General features: G+C 40.5%; 1 protein-coding gene across 3 annotated transcripts in view; it reads right to left on the bottom strand.

The window, feature by feature from the left end:
* The window catches only part of fancm (FA complementation group M), a 149,004-nt gene that overhangs the window by 59,097 nt on the left and 71,210 nt on the right, over window positions 1–18,697 (bottom strand). For all 3 annotated transcript variants that reach the window (XM_048537195.2, XM_048537196.2, XM_048537197.2), the window contains 2 exons: window positions 16,504–16,658; window positions 13,271–13,423 (listed from right to left, as the gene is read on the bottom strand). In XM_048537195.2, coding sequence (XP_048393152.2) covers window positions 13,271–13,423; window positions 16,504–16,658 — 308 coding nt within the window. The remainder of the gene's footprint in view (window positions 1–13,270; window positions 13,424–16,503; window positions 16,659–18,697) is intronic.

Here is an 18,697-nt window from a genome sequence, read left to right as displayed (position 1 = left end):
AGAACGCCCTCGACCGTGTCCCCGCTATAACCGCCCAAAGAGAATCCCCCTTGTCCTCACATATCAACCCACTAACCTCCGAATACAATGCATCATCCTCCGACACTTCCACCATCTACAATCCAACCCCACCAAAGACATTTTTCCATCCCCACCCTTGTCTGCTTTCCAGAGGGACCACTCTCTCCGTTACTCCCTTGTCTGCTCCACACTCCCCTCCAACTCCACCACACCCAGCACTTTTCCCTGCAATCGCTACACCTGCTCCCACACCTCCTCCCTCACCCCCATCCCAGGCCCCAAGAAGACTTTCCACATCAAGCAGATGTTCACTTGCACATCTGCCAATGTGGTATACTGCATCCGCTGTACCCATTGTGGTTTGCTTTACATTGGGGAAACCAAACGGAGGCTTGGGGACTGCTTTGCAGAACACCTACGCTCGGTTCGCAATAAACAACTGCATCTCCCAGCTGCAAACCATTTCAACTCCCCCCTCCCATTCTTTCGATGGCATGTCCATTCTGGGCCTCTTGCAGTGCCACAATGAGGCCACCCGAAGGTTGCAGGAACAGCAACTCATATTCCACTTGGAAACCCTGCAGCCTAATGGTATCAATGTGGATTTCACAAGCTTCAAAATCTCCCCTCCCTCCACTGCATCCCAAAACCAGCCCAGCTCGCCCCCGCCTCCCTAACCTGTTCTTCCTCTCACCTATCCCCCCTCCCACCTCAAGCTGCACCTCCATTTCCTACCTACTAACTTCATCCCGCCCCCTTGACTTGTCCATCCTCCCTGGACTGACCTATCTCCTCTCTACCTCCCCACCTACACTCACCTCTACAGGCTCTATCCCCGTCCCTTTAACTTGTCTGTCTCCTCTCCACCCATCTTCTCCCTTGTCCATCTTCAATCTGCCTCCCCCTCTCTCCCTATTTATTTCAGAACCCTCTCCCCATCCCCCTCTCTGATGAAGGGTCTAGGCCTGCAACGTCAGCTTTTGTGCTCCTGAGATGCTGCTTGGCCTGCTGTGTTCATCCAGCTCCACACTTTATTATCCCTCAGGATCTTATGTTTTAATTAAGTCTCGCCTGACTCTTCCAATCTCAAGGGTACAGGCCTAGCCTGATGAGTCTTCCCTCATAAAATAATCTGTTCATTCCAAGTATTAGTCTAAAAGCCCTATTTGAATTGCTTCCAATACATAAACATCTTCCTGTTCTTCACCTATCTTCGACTTCCAGTTTCACTGGCTGTCATGTGGCTCCACTTCAGTGCCCTTAAACTGTCCTCAGTAACCCGCTAAAAATCTTGCAATTAATCCCACCCATTTTGACACATTTTTCAAGCAACTAATTTTCAGATAGTCAAATGTAACAACATTGAAGTTGAGTTAGCCCTGAATGTTATTTTCTCAGAGTGTTGGCTTCAGGAGCACAAAAAAATGCTTACGAAAAGCAGCATTCACGACAGATGGGATAGTGCAAATCCAACTTACTGAGAAAACTATGCAAAGAAATAAAAGGATATATAAGAAGTGAATAAGGTGCAAAAGGGAATAAAAAGTCTTTGCAAAGGACACTAAGCCCACAGTAAAAGATCTATTTAAGAATGAACTGACAGACTAGCTTTGGAGAGTCATATAGCACAGTAACAGACCCTTCAGTCCAGCCAATCCATGCCAACCATAATTTCAAACTAAACTAGTCCCACCTGCCAGTGCTTCGTCCATATCTCTCCAAACATTTCTTATTTGAGTACTTATCCAAATATTTTTTAAACATTGTAACTTCCTCTAGAAGTTCATTCCACACACGAACCACTATGTAAAATTAATTGTCATTCACATTTTTTTTTGAAAGTCTCTATTCACCTTAAAATAAGGCCCCTAAACTTGAAATCTCCCACCCTAGGGAAAAGACATTGATACCCTTCATGATTTCATAAACTTCAATAACATCACACCTCAACCTCCAGTGAAGAAAACCCCAACCTATCCAGCCTCTCCTTATAACTCAAACTCTCCATTCCCGGCAACATTCTGGTAATTTTTTCTGAACCCTCTTCAGTTTAATAATATTCTTCCTTTAACAGGGTGACAGGAACTGGACACAGTACCTCAAAAGTCCTCACCAATATCCTGTACCAACTCAACACAATGTCCTAAACACCTATACTCAAAGGGTTTAGTATGTAATGAAGGCAATCATGCTAAACACCTTCTTAAATCATTGTCTACCTGTGATGCAAAATTCAAAGCATTATCTGCCTGCCCCCTATGTGTCTCTGTTCTACAATACTACCCAAGGCTCTACCATTAATTGTCTAAGCTCTGCCCTTTTTTTTAAGCCAAAATGCAATACCTTGCATTTATCCAAATTAAACTCCATGTGCCATTCTACAGCCCATTGACCCAATTGATCAAGCCCTCTTTGTAATCTTAGGTAACCTTCTTCACTGTCCACTATACCATCAACTTCGGTGTCATTCACAAACTTGCTAAGCCCGCCTTCAACATTCTCATCTAAAATGATTTACATAAATGACAAACAAAAGTGGGCTCAGCACCAATCCCTGTAAAATACTGCTGGTCACAGGCCGCCAGTCCAACAACCCTTCACCAGTCTCTGTGTCTTGCCATTAAACCAACAGTGTGTCTGATTGGCAAGCTCATCCTAAATCCTAAGTGATCTAAGTTTACTCATTAATCTATCATGTGGAACCTTGTCAAAGCCTTTCATAAAAGTCCAAGTAAACAATGTTAAGGAGATTGTAACCCCTTGAAAGTTGGTTGCTACTAACATTATAACGGACTGTGGAAAAAGGAAAGCATATGTACATGGTCATCCATTTTTTGTACAATATAGATAACACTGAGTATATTTTAAATACAAGGCTTGAAGAACAGTGACAAAAGATAATGATTTCAGTGTCTGGTCATATAAACTGCTAAAAGCTACAAGGCAAGAACATAAATAGGACCAGAAAGACTAATACAATTTTGACCTATACCTCAAGAAGACCAGAATACAAAAAAGATGAAGTTATACTTAAGCATACAAAGCCTTGGCTGAGCCCTGTTTAAAGTACTGTATTTAATTTGGCCAATGCACACTGCAGTCCAGAATGACAGCATGATTTAAAGGGTTAAAAATTAGGATGGTAAATTGCAGAAACTTGACTTAGAAAATAACCAGAGGTTTGAAATTATACAGAAATGCTCATGACCTCAAAGTTTCAACATGTCACAGCCGAAGAAATAGTTTTCTTTGATGCATAGTCACTTCCCAGGACGATCGCATTGAGCTATTTGGAAGTGACAAAATGGATTAGATAGGACATATACAGTGAAGTTATTTTTTCTGATGTCAGAATCCAGAAGACAACAACAGGTTCAAAATTAGAACTGTTACTAAAAGGCAGTTGATACTGGTCCAATTGAAATTTTCACAGCCAAGATTGGAACTTTTTTTCCCAGAAAGTTTATTGATGGCAATGGATTGAAACTGACAAATGAAGCTAAAGTACAAATCCACTATTATTAGATTAAATGATTGAAAAGGGTTGAGGAATCAAAAATACACGTCCCCATTACTGTGAGTGTTTAAAAAAAAGTTGATAGCAAGTATAAGACATTCTTCATCTCTCAAAAAAATATTGTGGTAAATAATTTGAAGTTCCCCAGGTGGAGACAACACAGTCTAATCACATACATTTGAATAGACTATCAACTTACAAAAGCTTGTTGCAATTAAAGTGCCATCCAAAAATGCAAAAATCAAATTGTTGGATTTTAATTTTTACCAGGAATCACAAAACTGATGATTGAAGGATAAAACATTTACTTTTTCTTTATAGATTAGTGCTGGGTGGATTTAGAGGACAGGGACAGGACAAGTGCTGAGTGCTATACGATAATAAGTAGGTAATAATACTAACAAGATCTGCTGGTTTCCAAGTCCAACTGCAACTGCAACCTGTGATTTTGAGCTTACTTATTGACTACCATGAATTACAGATGCCTGAACATGTTAAACTCGGCATGTGTACACTTAGCACCCAAGTGCTGAAAGTAATAATTTTTATAGAGCAATGAATGCAACCTTGAGGCACATACTTCCATTACAACTGTGGGGACTGTAAGGACTGATCAACAACTGCACATGTCAGAGTATGTTAAGGATCAATTCTTGGGTATGGGATGCAAGGAGGTACAGACTGGGATTGTTTCATATACATTGCGGGGATAGCTAGTAGGCCACAAAAGGAAGTGATACAGAGCACATGGGAGGATTTTGCTGCTAAGATCACAGCCAGGAGATCTGCTCTCAGGAAACAGCAGCGGGTCACAAAAAGATTTACTAATTTCACAAGGATGGTCGAGGTAAGATACCATCTCACAAACATAATAACATCTGAATTGCAACTGCAATTTTACTATATTCTCCAGATACCCAACCTCACTTCACACCAAACATATCCTTTCCAGGAAAGGCCAAGAGAGGGGATGGGAAAGCAAATGAATGAAGCAAGGCCATTGGTATTTAGGCAGTTAAGTAATACCCGAGTGAACACAGGCTCATCACAAAATATCTTTCCTTTGCGTGTTTCAGTTCCAAATTTCTTACACATTCAAAACTATTCCTGCACCCTCCAAACTATCCTCACTCTCAAGTTCAACATGGTCTCATAACTAACATTCTTCTTTGGTGATGATAAGCAAATTCTTATTTTTTTTTTGCACTAGACTCTCACAAGCAAGGTTTACTTTCGCTCTCAGAGTAACTGAGAACAATGGCAGAGTCCCCTCATCAAATCCCAAACCCAGAATAGGGGCAAGGAGCTGGAAGCAAGCAAATGCAATTTCCTACAATGCTAGCACCAACTTGGGGACAAGCAATGCATACGACTTAAGAGACCGGAATAGAACAAAAATTTGCTCAGTCAACTGCATTCAGCACAACGCTAGCCCAAGGGCTAAGAACAGAAACATCACAGTCACATTGATATTTTCTAATCAACATGTTCAGAGATGTTCACACAATTTCTAGAGCAGTGAGACTTGAAACCAGGCCACTGGCTCAGAGGTGAACACTCCTACCATCCAGGTCACATTCCATAAATTGTGTCAGATGGAGACATAAGGCCAAACTTAAGGTGGCAATCTAGGAGTGTGGCATACCAAATACTTAAACCAAACCAAACCAAACCTGTAAGAATATAGTAAAATTGCAGTTGCAATTCAGATGTTATTATGTTTGTGAGATGGTATCTTACCTCGACCATCCTTGTGAAATTAGTAAATCTTTTTGTGACCCGCTGCTGTTTCCTGAGAGCAGATCTCCTGGCTGTGATCTGAGCAGCAAAATCCTCCCATGTGCTCTGTATCATTTCCTTTTGTGGCCTACTAGCTATCCCCGCAATGTATATGAAACAATCCCAGTCTGTACCTCCTTGCATCCCATACCCAAGAATTGATCCTTAACATACTCTGACATGTGCAGTTGTTGATCAGTCCTTACAGTCCCCACAGTTGTAATGGAAGTATGTGCCTCAAGATTGCATTCATTGCTCTTTGATGAAGGGTCTAGGCCCGAAACGTCAGCTTTTGTGCTCCTGAGATGCTGCTTGGCCTGCTGTGTTCATCCAGCCTCACATTTTATTATCTCTCAAACCAAACCTGTTTACAGGTTGTGTCTAGGGTTGGAGACGGAGGAGTGTGCCTCCAATTACTTGCAACAATCGGCAATAAAATAGGAAGGTTCATTAATGAACACCAGAAGCCACTTTAATTGGTCATCAGGGCCTTGATCAACTTGGATCAGCCATTCCTAGCTTCAACTCCTCCTTTACTAAGATAGCTTGCATTCTGTACAGGAATGTTAAGATACTACTTTAAGCACTAAGCAACTGAGGTGGTCAAAGTATTGGGGAAAGAAATAAATTTCAGTTTCAGCAACTTGCTTCGAATTATATTCACTTGCTAACTCTTACTGCTGCGCGTAACTATAAAGCTCAATGTAACATTAACTTGTTACCTTGCCAACAGAAATCTGAAAATACATCAACTGTTTGTAATAACCTTGACGTAGATAGTCAAAAAGCTGAAAGAGGAATCAAAGAATCATTTTGGATCATTGGCATCTGTCATATATTTCATTCCAGTTTGTATAGCAACCAAGAGGTACACCAAAGCCTATACAGCGTTTTTAATTTTGCACAACATAAGAATTAAGAACAGGAGAAGGCCATCTGATCCCTCAAGCCTGCCCCGCTATTTAATAAGATCATGGCTGATCTTTTTGAGACTCAGCTCCACTTACCCGCCCACTAACCATAACCCTCAATTCCTTCACTGTTCAAAAATTTATCCAGCCTTGCCTTAAAAACATTCAGCGAGGTAGCTTCAACCGCTTCACTGGGCAGGGAATTCCACAGATTCACAACCCTTTGGGTGAAGAAGTTTCTCCTGACCTCAGTCCTACATCTGTTTCCCTTTATTTTGAGGCTATGCCCCCTAGTCCTAGTTTCACCTGCTAGTGGAAACATCCTCCCTGCCTCCACCTTATCTATTCCCTTCATAATCATATATGTTTCTATAATATCTCCCCTCATTCTTCTGAATTCCAAGGAGTACGATCCCAGTCTACTTAGACTCTCCTCATAATCCAACCCTCTCAACTCTGGAATCAACCAAGTGAGTCTCCTCTGCACCCCCTCCAGTGCTAGTATATTTTTTCTCAAGCAAGGAGACCAAAATTTCACACAATACTCCAGGTGTGGCCTCACCAGTACCCTACACAGCTGCAGCACAGCCTCCCTGTTCTTAAACTCCATCCCTCTAAGCAATGGCAGACAAAATTCCATTTGCCTTTTTAATTACCTGCTATACCTGCAATCACACCTTCAGCAATTCATGCACAAGGACACCCAAGTCACACTAAACAGCAGCATGCTGCAATTTTCTACCATTCAAAACATAATCCTGTTCTTTCCTGTTATTCCTACCAAAATGGATGACCTCACACTTATCAACATTGTACTCCATCTGCTAGACCTTTCCCCACTCACTTAGACTATCTATATCCCTCTGCAGACTTTTAGTGTCTTCTGCACACTTTGCTCTACGACTCACCTTAGTGTCATCTGCAAAATTTGACATACCACACTTAGTCCCCAACTCCAAGTCATCGATGTAAATTGTAAACAATTGCAGCCCCAACACTGAGCCCTGAGGCACACCACTAGCCACCTGACCACCAACCAGAAAAACATCCATTTACCCCTACTCTTTGCTTTCTACTAGTCAACCAATCCTCTATCCATGCCAATACACTATTTGTAATACCATGCAACTTCATCTTATGTAGCAGCCTTTGGTGTGGCACCTTGTCAAATGTCTTCTGGAAATCCAGATATACCACATCCACAGGTTCCTCATAGTCCACTGTGCAAGTAATGTCGTCAAAGAATTCCACCAAATTAGTAAAACATGGCCTACCCTTCATGAACCCATGCTGGGTGTTCCCAATGAGACAAGTCATATCCTGATGTCTTGTTATTTCTTCCTTAATGATAGATTCAAGCATTTTCCCCATTATCGAAGTTAAACTAACTGGCATATAGTTACCTGCTTTTCGTCTACTTCCTTTTTTAAACAGTGGCGTCACATTGGCTGTTTTCCAACCTGCGGGAACTACCCCAGAGTCCAGTGAATTTTGGTAAATAATTACTAGTGCATCTGCTATTCCCCCCATCACTTCTTTTACTACCCTGGGATGCATTTCATCAGGGCCAGGAGATTTGTCTACCTTTGGCCCCATTAGCTTGCCCAGCACTGCCTCTTTGGTGATAATGATAGTTTCTAGGTCCTCACCTGCTATAACCTTCTCACCATCAGTCTTCGGCATGTTATTTGTGTCTTCCAGTGTTAAGACCGGCACGAAATAACTGTTTAATGTCTCGGCTCAGCTATTTCCTCATTCCCAGTTATTAAATTGGCCTTCACATCCTCTAAAAGACCAATGTTTACCTTAGCCACTCTTTTACGATTTACTTTTCTATAGAAGCCACAAGATCCATAAAAATCAGCTGCTCAAGTTGCACCAGAAAAACATCTAACTCCTGTCAGCAGCTGTTTTAATTTTTATGACACAGATGTCAAAAAACTGAAAGTGAATATTCTGAAATCTATCATTCCGTATATTGACTAACTGAACGTAAACATACAAAATGATTTTCCATTTCTTTTTTAAAGTAGTAGTTTCTATTGACAATTATATAGTTATCATTTCAAGCTACTATTTTTGAAATAAAACTGTTTAAATTCACATGCTGCATTCCAATTGTGCAACTGAAGCCAGTTTTAAAGCTTGCCAATTCATCGGTTTTATCCTGATGTGACATTTCTACATTGAATAAATGAAATAGAACAGTAATTCAATTTACGTTCATAGCTGTTTGAAAATTTCCCTTTTTATGCAACATGAAATCAAAGATAAATATGGGAGAAATAATTTTTTTTTTTAAACAGGTCCCTAAATCTGCATCAGTGTGCCTCCACACCTTCAGCCTCAAACTCAGAACAACAGCATCTCCTACCCAGATTTTTTTGATTGCACCAGTGGCTTTTTAGAACTGGGTTTACACAAAATGGTAAAATGGGCCTCAGTGGTATGTTAGTACATTCAAAAAAATGCTGATAACGACAACCTGAAAAAAAACAACCTAAATGAATTTTGCTCATGATCCTTACAGCCAAATGTACGATGAGATGCAACCAGAGATAACAAGGTGTAGAGCTAGATGAACACAGCAGGCCAAGCAGCATCTGAGGAGTAGGAAGGCTGATGTTTCGGGCCTAGACCCTTCTGTAGAGCTGGACGAACACATCAACCAGCATCAGAGGAGCAGGAAGGCTGACGTTTTGAGCAAAGACCCCTCTGTAGAGCTGGATGAACACAACAGGCCAAGCAGCAGAGGAGCAATTTTAACCCCACTGCGAAGCCTCTTCCTAAGGATGCCTACCCTAAAGAAGTTACGCGCCTCCCTCCGGAAATCTGCAGTTCCTACTATCTCTGCAATCATGACAGTCCAGGTTAGGTTCATTCTCAGGGCCATCTAACCTACTGCACAACAGAGTCTTTTCTTTCCTTTCCTTAATTTCCAAATTGATATCTGTGGGTTTACCTGAGAAGAATAATGTGCAACATTAAATCCTTACTTTGTACTACAAGTCACAAAAGACAGAAGCATGAGTAGTGCGAATGCCCTGTTTCTCCAACTCTGCCATTCAACCTAAATCACAGTTGATCTTGGGCTGCAACTCCACTTTTTTGGTTGCTCCCCTCTTCCCTCAATTCCCAACACCACCAAAAATCCGCCTGTTTCAGCCTTAAATATATCATCATGATCCTAGCTAGACAAGTCAGATAACCAGAGAGAAATCTAGCTTGATAGGTCGTATTTTATTTAGTTTATTGTGAAGATCTTTCACTGAAATATAAGCATGATGTAGATTTGTTTCTAACAATAAAAATAGAAGATTAGTATATAAATGAAATTGAAATGGAACTAAACAGGCTCTGCAGAACAGTTTGAAAAATATTAAAACACAATGTAACAATTCATTAAGATCTACAGAAATTTTCCCTCCTTGCCCAAACTGTAGGTTTGACATAGCTCTCTGGAAGGAATTAAGCAGTTATGACATTTTTTCCCTTGAATGCACAGATAACAGAGCTTAAATTTTCTCAGCTTTGAATAACCTGCAGCGTTCCAACCAAAAGCTCTATGATCTGAAAGCCTTCATAAGCTGTAGGCCTTATACCAAGGTAATCTTTTCCCTTAACTACTTCTAAAAATCTTCTTTTCTAGACATTTTTTTCTTACACCTGACTTCAGTCACATCTCCTGTAAAATGAGCCCCCAAAGCTTTTGAACTAAATTTTTTTAAAAACTTGCTCATCCCGGATTCTGCTACAGTTAATGGCCTAATGCTTTCTTTGTCCTGCCATAAACCCTCACAGTATAAACAAACCTTCATTAACACTCCAGGTATCCTTGTAGTCACAACTCTGACACATACTAGTTTAAAACCAGGGCTCAAAAAAGAGACCTCCATTTTTCAACCCCTTCACAAAATTTTCATATGCCACTAGTTTGAAATCTTTGAACAAATTCAAGAAGAAAGGAAACCACTGGAAAGACTCAAGAAAGACAGGAATATTGCAACCTCCCAGCAGACAAAGGACGTATGACCGTGATCCTCAATAGAACCCAAGATATTGAGAAAGCTAATGCACTACTAGCAGATACAACACCACAGCGAGGAAACTGGATTACACTGACACTGAAGAAATTACACAACTCAGGAGACATCAGCAAGACAGACTACCAAAAGAGGCTAGAGGGATCTAATACACCCCGATTTTACGAACTCTCCAAGGTACACAAACAGGGAGTCCCCCTCAGACCCACTGTCTCACTGCCAGGTATACCAACATATAGATTTGCCAGAGAACTACAGCAAAAATTGAAATACTTAGTGGACAACACTAACCACTCTATACACTCATGCCAAGAATTCTGTAACATCTGTATTTAAAAAAAATAATAATCAGAGGGTTAGATAGGGTGGATAGGGAGAGCCTTTTTCCTAGGATGGTGACAGCGAGCACGAGTGGGCATAGCTTTAAATTGAGGGATGAAAGATACAGGACAGATGTCAGAGGTGGTTTCTTTACTCAGAGAGTAGTAAGGGACTGGAACGCTTCGCCTGCAATGGTAGTAGATTCGCCAACTTTAGGTACATTTAAGTCGTCATTGGACAAGCATATGGACGTACATGGAATAGTGTAGGTTAGATAGGCTTGAGATCGGTATGACAGGTCAGCACAACATCGAGGGCCAAAGGGCCTGTACTGTGCTGTAATGTTCTATGTTCTATGTTCTAGGACATCAGGACAGATGAGGACAAGGTGATAATATCTTTCGCTGTTACAGCACTATTTAGAGCCATAAACATCGACCTAGCCAGAGAGACAATCACCACATTGCTAGACGAATCAAGTAGGTAGACAGCTCAGGACACCAACAATAAGGACACCACCATGAAACTACTAGATTTGTGCCTCACAGCCCACTTGGCCTTCAATGACAACATTTACAAACAAACAAGTCAACGGAACACCAATGGAATCCTCAAAATCAGGACTGATTGCAGAAGCACTAATGCAAAGATTAGAACGGATAGCACTCCCCTTTATACAGTCCAAACTTTGGGTCCAATATGTAGATGACATCTTTGTGATTATTAAATGCACTAAACTGGAAGAAACCCACTGGCACCTAAACAATATCCTCACCAGGATAAAATTCACGAAAGAAGAGAACAGCCACCAACTACCGCTCCTGGACATAATGGTAGAACAAAAAAAAACAACAGGGAACTCCAGACTAGCGTATATAGAAAGACCATACATATGGGCCAAATACTCAATTACACTAGCAACCATCCCAATGTCCACAAACAGAGCTGCATCAGTACACAATTTAAATGAGCCGCAATACACTGCAGCAATATTGGGGCAATATACAAAATACCATGCAAGGACTGTGAGTAACACTACATAGGCCAAACCAGAAGAAAAGTGACTATAATGATATATGAACACAACTAGCCACCTAGAGGCATGAACAATTCTCACCTGTCTCACTACACACTGACGAGAGACACAAATTCAACTGGGACAACAACACGTCAATAATCACACAAGCCAAACAGAGACACGTCAGGAAATTCCCGGTGGCCTGATATTCTAACCAGAACGCCATCAACAAACACATTGAATTAGGCCCTGTGTACAAACCACTGAGAAACAAAACCAGAAGTAATACCAAATCCCCAGCAAACAGAGGTATATAAACAACCGCCAGGACAAAACACCAATGCTTCACCAGAGGGGCACTGAAGATGTTACCTAGCAGTGTGACGAAACATTACACCGGCTCAGCGAGTATATCTCAAACGAGCCATACATATACCAAGCTACAATCTTCTCAAACTTTAGATACAGCAAATTGGCGTAGAGGTATAGCAAACAGTTAGGACGGCAAATGGCATGTTGATTTTTATTGCAAGATATTGGGATAAGAAATAAAGACATACCCCTAAAATAGTGATCAGAGATATTTCAGAAACCTCTCCCCATCCCCCTCTCTGCTGAAGGGTCTAGGCTCGAAATGTCAGCTTTTGTGCTCCTAAGATGCTGCTTGGCCTGCTGTGTTTATCCAGCCCCTAAAATAGTACAGGGTTTTGGTGAGACCACACCTGCAATATTGTGTGCAGTTCATGTCTACGACCTCAACTTGCTGTGTTCCTTGTGTGATCACACCAAAGATTCTAAAAATCAACATTTAATGAGTTTCAAAACTTTAACATCAATATTTTACTCTTCTGTTCTCACAAAGCAAATAATATTATACTTCCCCATGATCTGCCGCATCTGTCTATTATTGCCCATATACTTTACCCGTCTATTTCTTCTAATAGCCTCTGCCTTCCCTGCAGTTCACACTTCCATCTTGTTTTGCATCACCAGCAAATTTCAATACAGTTTTCTGTCTCTGTCCAAATCACTCATTTGGACATGGTCCCAGCACTGATACTTTCGGCAGTAACTAAAGCCTGCCAATTTGAAAATGCCCCTTTTTATTCATACTGTTTCCTGTCTATTAACCAATCCACCACCCATGCTAATACATCATCTGAACTCTTGATATCTGTAAAAGCAGTTGGTATTTGTTTTCACATTGCTGGCTAGTATACTCCCATTCTAGTCTTTACCTCCCACTCCTATCAACATTCTGAGGACTAACACTTATATGCATATTAAATATCTTGGATGTGTGTATAAATTGAAACATCAAACTGACGTCAAATCTGTATCAGACAATGGTACAATGAGGTCTTCTATTTGAAAACTTGTCGAGTTAATATTTTTTTTGACTGATCTACAATGCATCTATTTTACTAGCTGCATTAGTCATTGCAGACATGTGAGTAAGCTAGACATGTGAGTAGGTCAGAAGGAACCCAAAAGGAAAGAACATGGTAGAAGAACATGGTAGCTAATATAACATATTATAACAAAATATGCAATTTAGAACTTTACTGGAAGTAGTGCATTTCATAACTGATCTTGCAGGCTGCTATACCATTCGTGTGCACAGCTGTTAACTAAATATCATTTTCACATTCTCACTGACCTCTTCTTGTCTCATCAAATCAATCATGTCCATGATGCTTATGAAGTGCAGGCAGCGATCAGAGTGATCAATCAAATATGTAGCAAATGGACGATTTTGCCAAAGACTCCATTCTGACAGAGAAAGCTCATTGATTGCACCACTCTCATGTTCCTGAAATATACAAATATCAGTAACTTACTAATTATGTAATTAATTTTTACATCTTTTTCCCCCACATGATTGTGGCCTAATTTTCTTTCTAGAATAAAGGATAATGGACATTACAAGGGTTAACACTGCGAGAATTTGTAGTGGAGGTAGAAACTGCCTTCAAAATTTGCAAGAGGTTTACAGTTTCAAGAAATAATGTTTTAAAGGCCCAGAAGATGTAGCAGTAATAATGAAGAAAAACATCTCCCAGAATTGCATAGCAGCATAAAAAACACAAACTGAAAACCAAGTCAAAAGAAATGCATGATAGAGTAAATAGGCATTGCATAAAGGAGGAATGTCTTCAAGAGGTGAGGGTAGTTGATGAAATAAAGACCACAATCATCTTCAGCCACTTCATCAATGACCTTCACTCTATCATAAGATCAGGACAGTAGCTGATGGCTGCATAATGTTCAGAAACATTCACAACTCCTTATGTATTGAAATTGTGCATAGTCCAAATGCAACATGACCTGGACAATATCCAGAATTAGGTCAATAAACAGCAAATAACACTTGGCCCACACAAGTATCAGGCAATGACCATCTCCAACAAAACAGAATCCCACCCTCAACCCTTAGCATCCAGGGTTTAATAATAATTAGAAAGTGAGCCTGATCAGTCATTTAAACACTCTGACGACAATAACAAAATCAGGGGTTGGGAATTCTACAGTTAGTAACTCACCTCCTGATTCCTCAAAACTTCAACATCTACAGGGCATGGGTCAGGAGTATGACAGAACACACACCGCTTGAATAGATGAATGCAGTTTAATAAGCCTGGCACCATCCAGGAAAAAGAATCAGCCCATTTCATTGGCCCCCAAAGCAGCACTTTCAATATTCACTCACTCCACTAACAAAGCAGAGTAACAACAGGGTGTGAGATCTGCAGGATGCAGGGCAGCAATCCGCCCAAGCAACTTTAACACCATCATTCTGACTTGAAACTAGCTCTTCCTAACCACCGTTCCTTCATTGCCCCGGGTGAAAATCCAGGATCCTCCTCCCCACCACCACTGTGGGTGTACTTCAACCACATGGACAACAGCCGTTCGAGAAGGTAGCTGACCATCACTTGAGTGTAATTTGAGATGGTAATAAATATTCACTTATCCAGAGATGTCCATCTCCTGCAAATGAATGAAAGAATACAAAAGTATGTAATCTAGATGACCTAAGGGGCACCAATAATTTGAAATGGGGTGGGAGGATACAGAAACAGCCATAGAGTGGAGATCTAGTGATGTCCCAGAATTAGAACAGCCTATGGATAAGGACGTGAGCAAGACTACGGATGCATTTAAACCTGAAGATGAGAAGTTTACATTTCTGAAGTAAAATCCAAAGAAAGGTTTGTAGTGTGTCAAGATAATGAGGACTTGTGGACAGATACAAGCATCAATGTATATTGGAGGTGCTGACCCTTATGGCGAATATTCAAATTACAGATCCTGAAAATAACAAAAGGTACAGACGCCAGAAGAGCTAGAGTAAAGCTGAAAGTGTGCAAATTTTTTAAAAAGGTGCAAATGAAATGTTCTTTATGAAGGAGGAGGAGGAATGGGATTCAATAATGGTAGACAGTCTGCCTGAATGAAACAATGATTGGAGAGACAGATGAAATTGAACGTAAAAGGCACAAAAGGGAAACAAAAGCAATGGCTTCAGAGGGGACACGATTGCCTAGTCACAATATCGCTAAACTATTAATTTAGAGACAGAGATAGTGTTGTGAGGACTCCAATTTAAATCCCACCCTAGCAGATGGTGATGTATAAAAATCTGGAGTGAAGTAAGAGACTCAGTCCTTGGAGCTTGCTCCATCATTTGGTACAATCATAATGCAGAATTATTCTGTTCCTGTGCACCTCTCTCCACTTCACCTGATGAAGGAGCAATGCTCTATCAACTTGTGATTTTAAACATGCCTGTTATAACCTGGTGTCAAGTGACTTCTGACTTTGTCCATCCCAATCCAACACTGGCATTCTCCACACCTTGGTAAAAATCATGGCTGAAACCATCTCAATTTTCCTACCTGGCCTCTGTTACCCCTTATTCCATTTCTAATTAAACATTGCTCCTCAAATTATCTCAATCCAATCATTCACTCTGGGGCAGTGAGTTAGGGATTGAAGACACTTTGAGAAGTAATTTCTCCACATTTTTGCTTTAAATCTGCCACCTTTTATCGTAAGGCTATGACCTCTTATTTTAAATTGTCCACAAAAGGAAACATCTTCCGGGTCTACACTGTCAATTTCCCTTAGAATCTTATATACCTCAATTAGATTTCCAGGGTGGACTCTCAACTGGGCAATTAGGGATGGACGACAAATACTGGCCTAGCCAATGAAATCCACATTCCATGAATGAATTTTCAAAAAAGTTTCCATATACATTTACATTTATGAATTTTTAATTCAATGTAAAAGAAAATAGAATTTTTTTTTTAAAAATTCGTTCATGGCATGTGGATTTCAATGCCTAGGTCAGTATTTGTTGTCCATCCCTAATTGTCCAGTTGAGGGCCAACCCTGGTTGGCGGTCCTATATAGGCCAGACTGGGTAAGGTGCCATTAATGTTTTTTCTGATGATCAGCATGGTTTCATGCATTACGAGACTTTTAATCCAATTTTTTTTTTAAATTGAATTGAATTGAACCCAGGTTCGCAGGACATTACCTGGTCTCTGGATAATATCACAAAGCCATCATCTAGGCCTCTAACTTGCATTTACGTAATGCTTTTCATCACAAGTATCTCAAAGTATTTTACAAGTATTGGTTGAAGTACAGAAAAGACAGTTGTGAATATGACATTGAAACCATTTGTCCATAAAGAAAGTAAAAGACTTGTGTAACTATCAAAACAAAACTTTATACGAGAGATTTAGGTCATTTGGTGTAGAAGATCAGTATTACGGAGCAAACTTAAAGAGACAATATTAATTTATTTCCTCCCGTATCACATGCAATAGCATTCTTTATTTGCAAACTCTAGGTGAACGAATGAAACATTTCATAACTTACCGTGGCTTCTGGTACATCTTTTACAAACTCGAATGAAATTGGCATGAATTTTGGGGTTCTTAAATCTTCACTTTTCAACCGGAATTTTCTGTCCCAAGATTCAAATTCTTCTGGAGTTAACAAACCATCTTCTTTACAGTTGGTCGGTTTTGTTGCTGCAAAAGCAGAATTTAGACATGTACCTCGCAGTAGAAAATTATTTCCTTCGTGTCATTTTCAAAAAAAAACTTTCGGAAAATTTCAAATTTGTATTTTGAACAAGTGCATTTTCCCCAGAGAAAAGCAATAATTTCAATTTATTTTGTACCTTGTATTAATAAACAAAATACGACTGAGCCACGCAAGGGATGGAGGAGGAGTGGGTGTGGGGTGTGGGGTGTGGGGTGTGGGGTGTGGGGTGTGGGGTGTGGGGTGTGGGGTGTGGGGTGTGGGGTGTGGGGTGTGGGGTGTGGGGTGTGGGGTGTGGGGTGTGGGGTGTGGGGTGTGGGGTGTGGGGTGTGGGGTGTGTGTGCGTGTAAACATGAATATGCTTGAAGTGAACGCAGCTCTACCAAAAGACATAGCTACGTTTTACAATAGAGATAGTATGAACTGTCAATACTGGAGTCTGAGATAAGGTGGTTTAGGTGGGATTAGATTTGCCTTTTCTCCCACCTATCCTCTCCTCCGACCTCACTGACCAACCCCCAACCTCTTCCTACCTACTAGCCTCATCCCCCACCTCCTTGACCTATCCATCTTCTCTCCACTTATGTGCTCCTCTATCCACTTTCTATCACCACCTCATCCCCTCTCCATTTATTTCAGAGCCCCCTTCCCCTCCCCCATTTCTGAAGAAGGGTCCAGACCCTAAACGTCAGCTTTCCTGCTCCTCTGATGCTGCCTGGCCTGCTGCGTTCATCCAGCTCTACACCTTGTTATCTATGTTTTATAATAGTTACTTCTGTACCAAAAAAGTACGATGTCAATAATATGATCATTACTTTTTAAAATAAACCAATTAGGAATTGGCCACAGAATATCTAGCCAACCAAAACCTGACCATCAAGCCAGTTAGAGTTGTGTGCCTGATCGTGGAGCTAAATGAGGACAGGGGTTTGATGCAGAAGAACAAAGAGTGACAACAGTAGTAGTACATCAAATTGACAGAACAGGAGTCTGGTGCCCAGGCAAGCAGCATCCCAAAGTGAACTGGCTTGGGTGGCATGGTGAGAGTACTTATCACGACTGCCTCACAGCACCACGTTTGATTCCAGCCATGGGAGACTGTGTGGAGCGTGCATGCTTTCCTCTGGATGCTCTGTTTTCCTCTCACTGTCTAAAGATGTGCAGATTGGATGGATTGGCCATGCTCAATTGACCTGAAACATCCAGGAGTGTCGTGTTGTGTCGTGTCATGCAGTGTACTGCAGTGCGGGTGCAGGTGTATGCTCTACAAAGGTTTGGTGCAGACTCAAATAGGCCAAATGGTCTCTATCTGCACTGCAGGGATTCTATGATTCTGATTGTAAACCTAATGCTTTGAGGCTGAAGGGATAGAAAGGACTTTTAGAAACTTTTCATTGGTCTGTGCCCAGTTATGATATAATACCATATTTCATCATTAAACTATGTCAAATAATTTCTACATTTAAGGAGAGAAGAAATTGGAAAAGATATAAAGCAGGTCATTTTGTTCTCTTCTCCCTTGTTTCTTACCATTTAAATGTTGTGAATTAAAAATTTAGTGCATTATTTCATTATTCAATCACCCTTTGAAATATAGTTACATAAAGAGAAGTCACAGAACTCAAAAGAATCTAGAGTAGATAGATTTAGATATTGGTAAGGATGCTGGATTTCAATGTCTTTTCATGTCTTAACTTGGGATCTTCATTTCCAATTCTATCTTGCTTTTAAACAAATCACAAACACTTAAGACGTAGTAGTGGCAGTTTTTTTTACATCAGCTTAGTTTAAAAAAAGACTTTCATTTCAGTACGAATGGAGCTATTATAAAGTATTTGTTTATCATTTGTTTTTGCTGTGTTGTGATTTACTTTTGTGTCACAGAGATTGCAATGTAGCTTTTCATCTTGGATTCAGAAAAGCCCAAGCATACTTGAAATATTGATTTAGTTTCTAATGATGGGTAAATTTGATGAGAAATCAAAGCAAACTTGTCTATGTACAGTGATTTAAGTGACTAACAAGT

This window comes from Stegostoma tigrinum, chromosome 10, assembly GCF_030684315.1.
Source record: "Stegostoma tigrinum isolate sSteTig4 chromosome 10, sSteTig4.hap1, whole genome shotgun sequence".
Classification (NCBI taxonomy): domain Eukaryota; kingdom Metazoa; phylum Chordata; class Chondrichthyes; order Orectolobiformes; family Stegostomatidae; genus Stegostoma; species Stegostoma tigrinum.
This window is presented reverse-complemented; position numbering and strand designations above follow the sequence as displayed.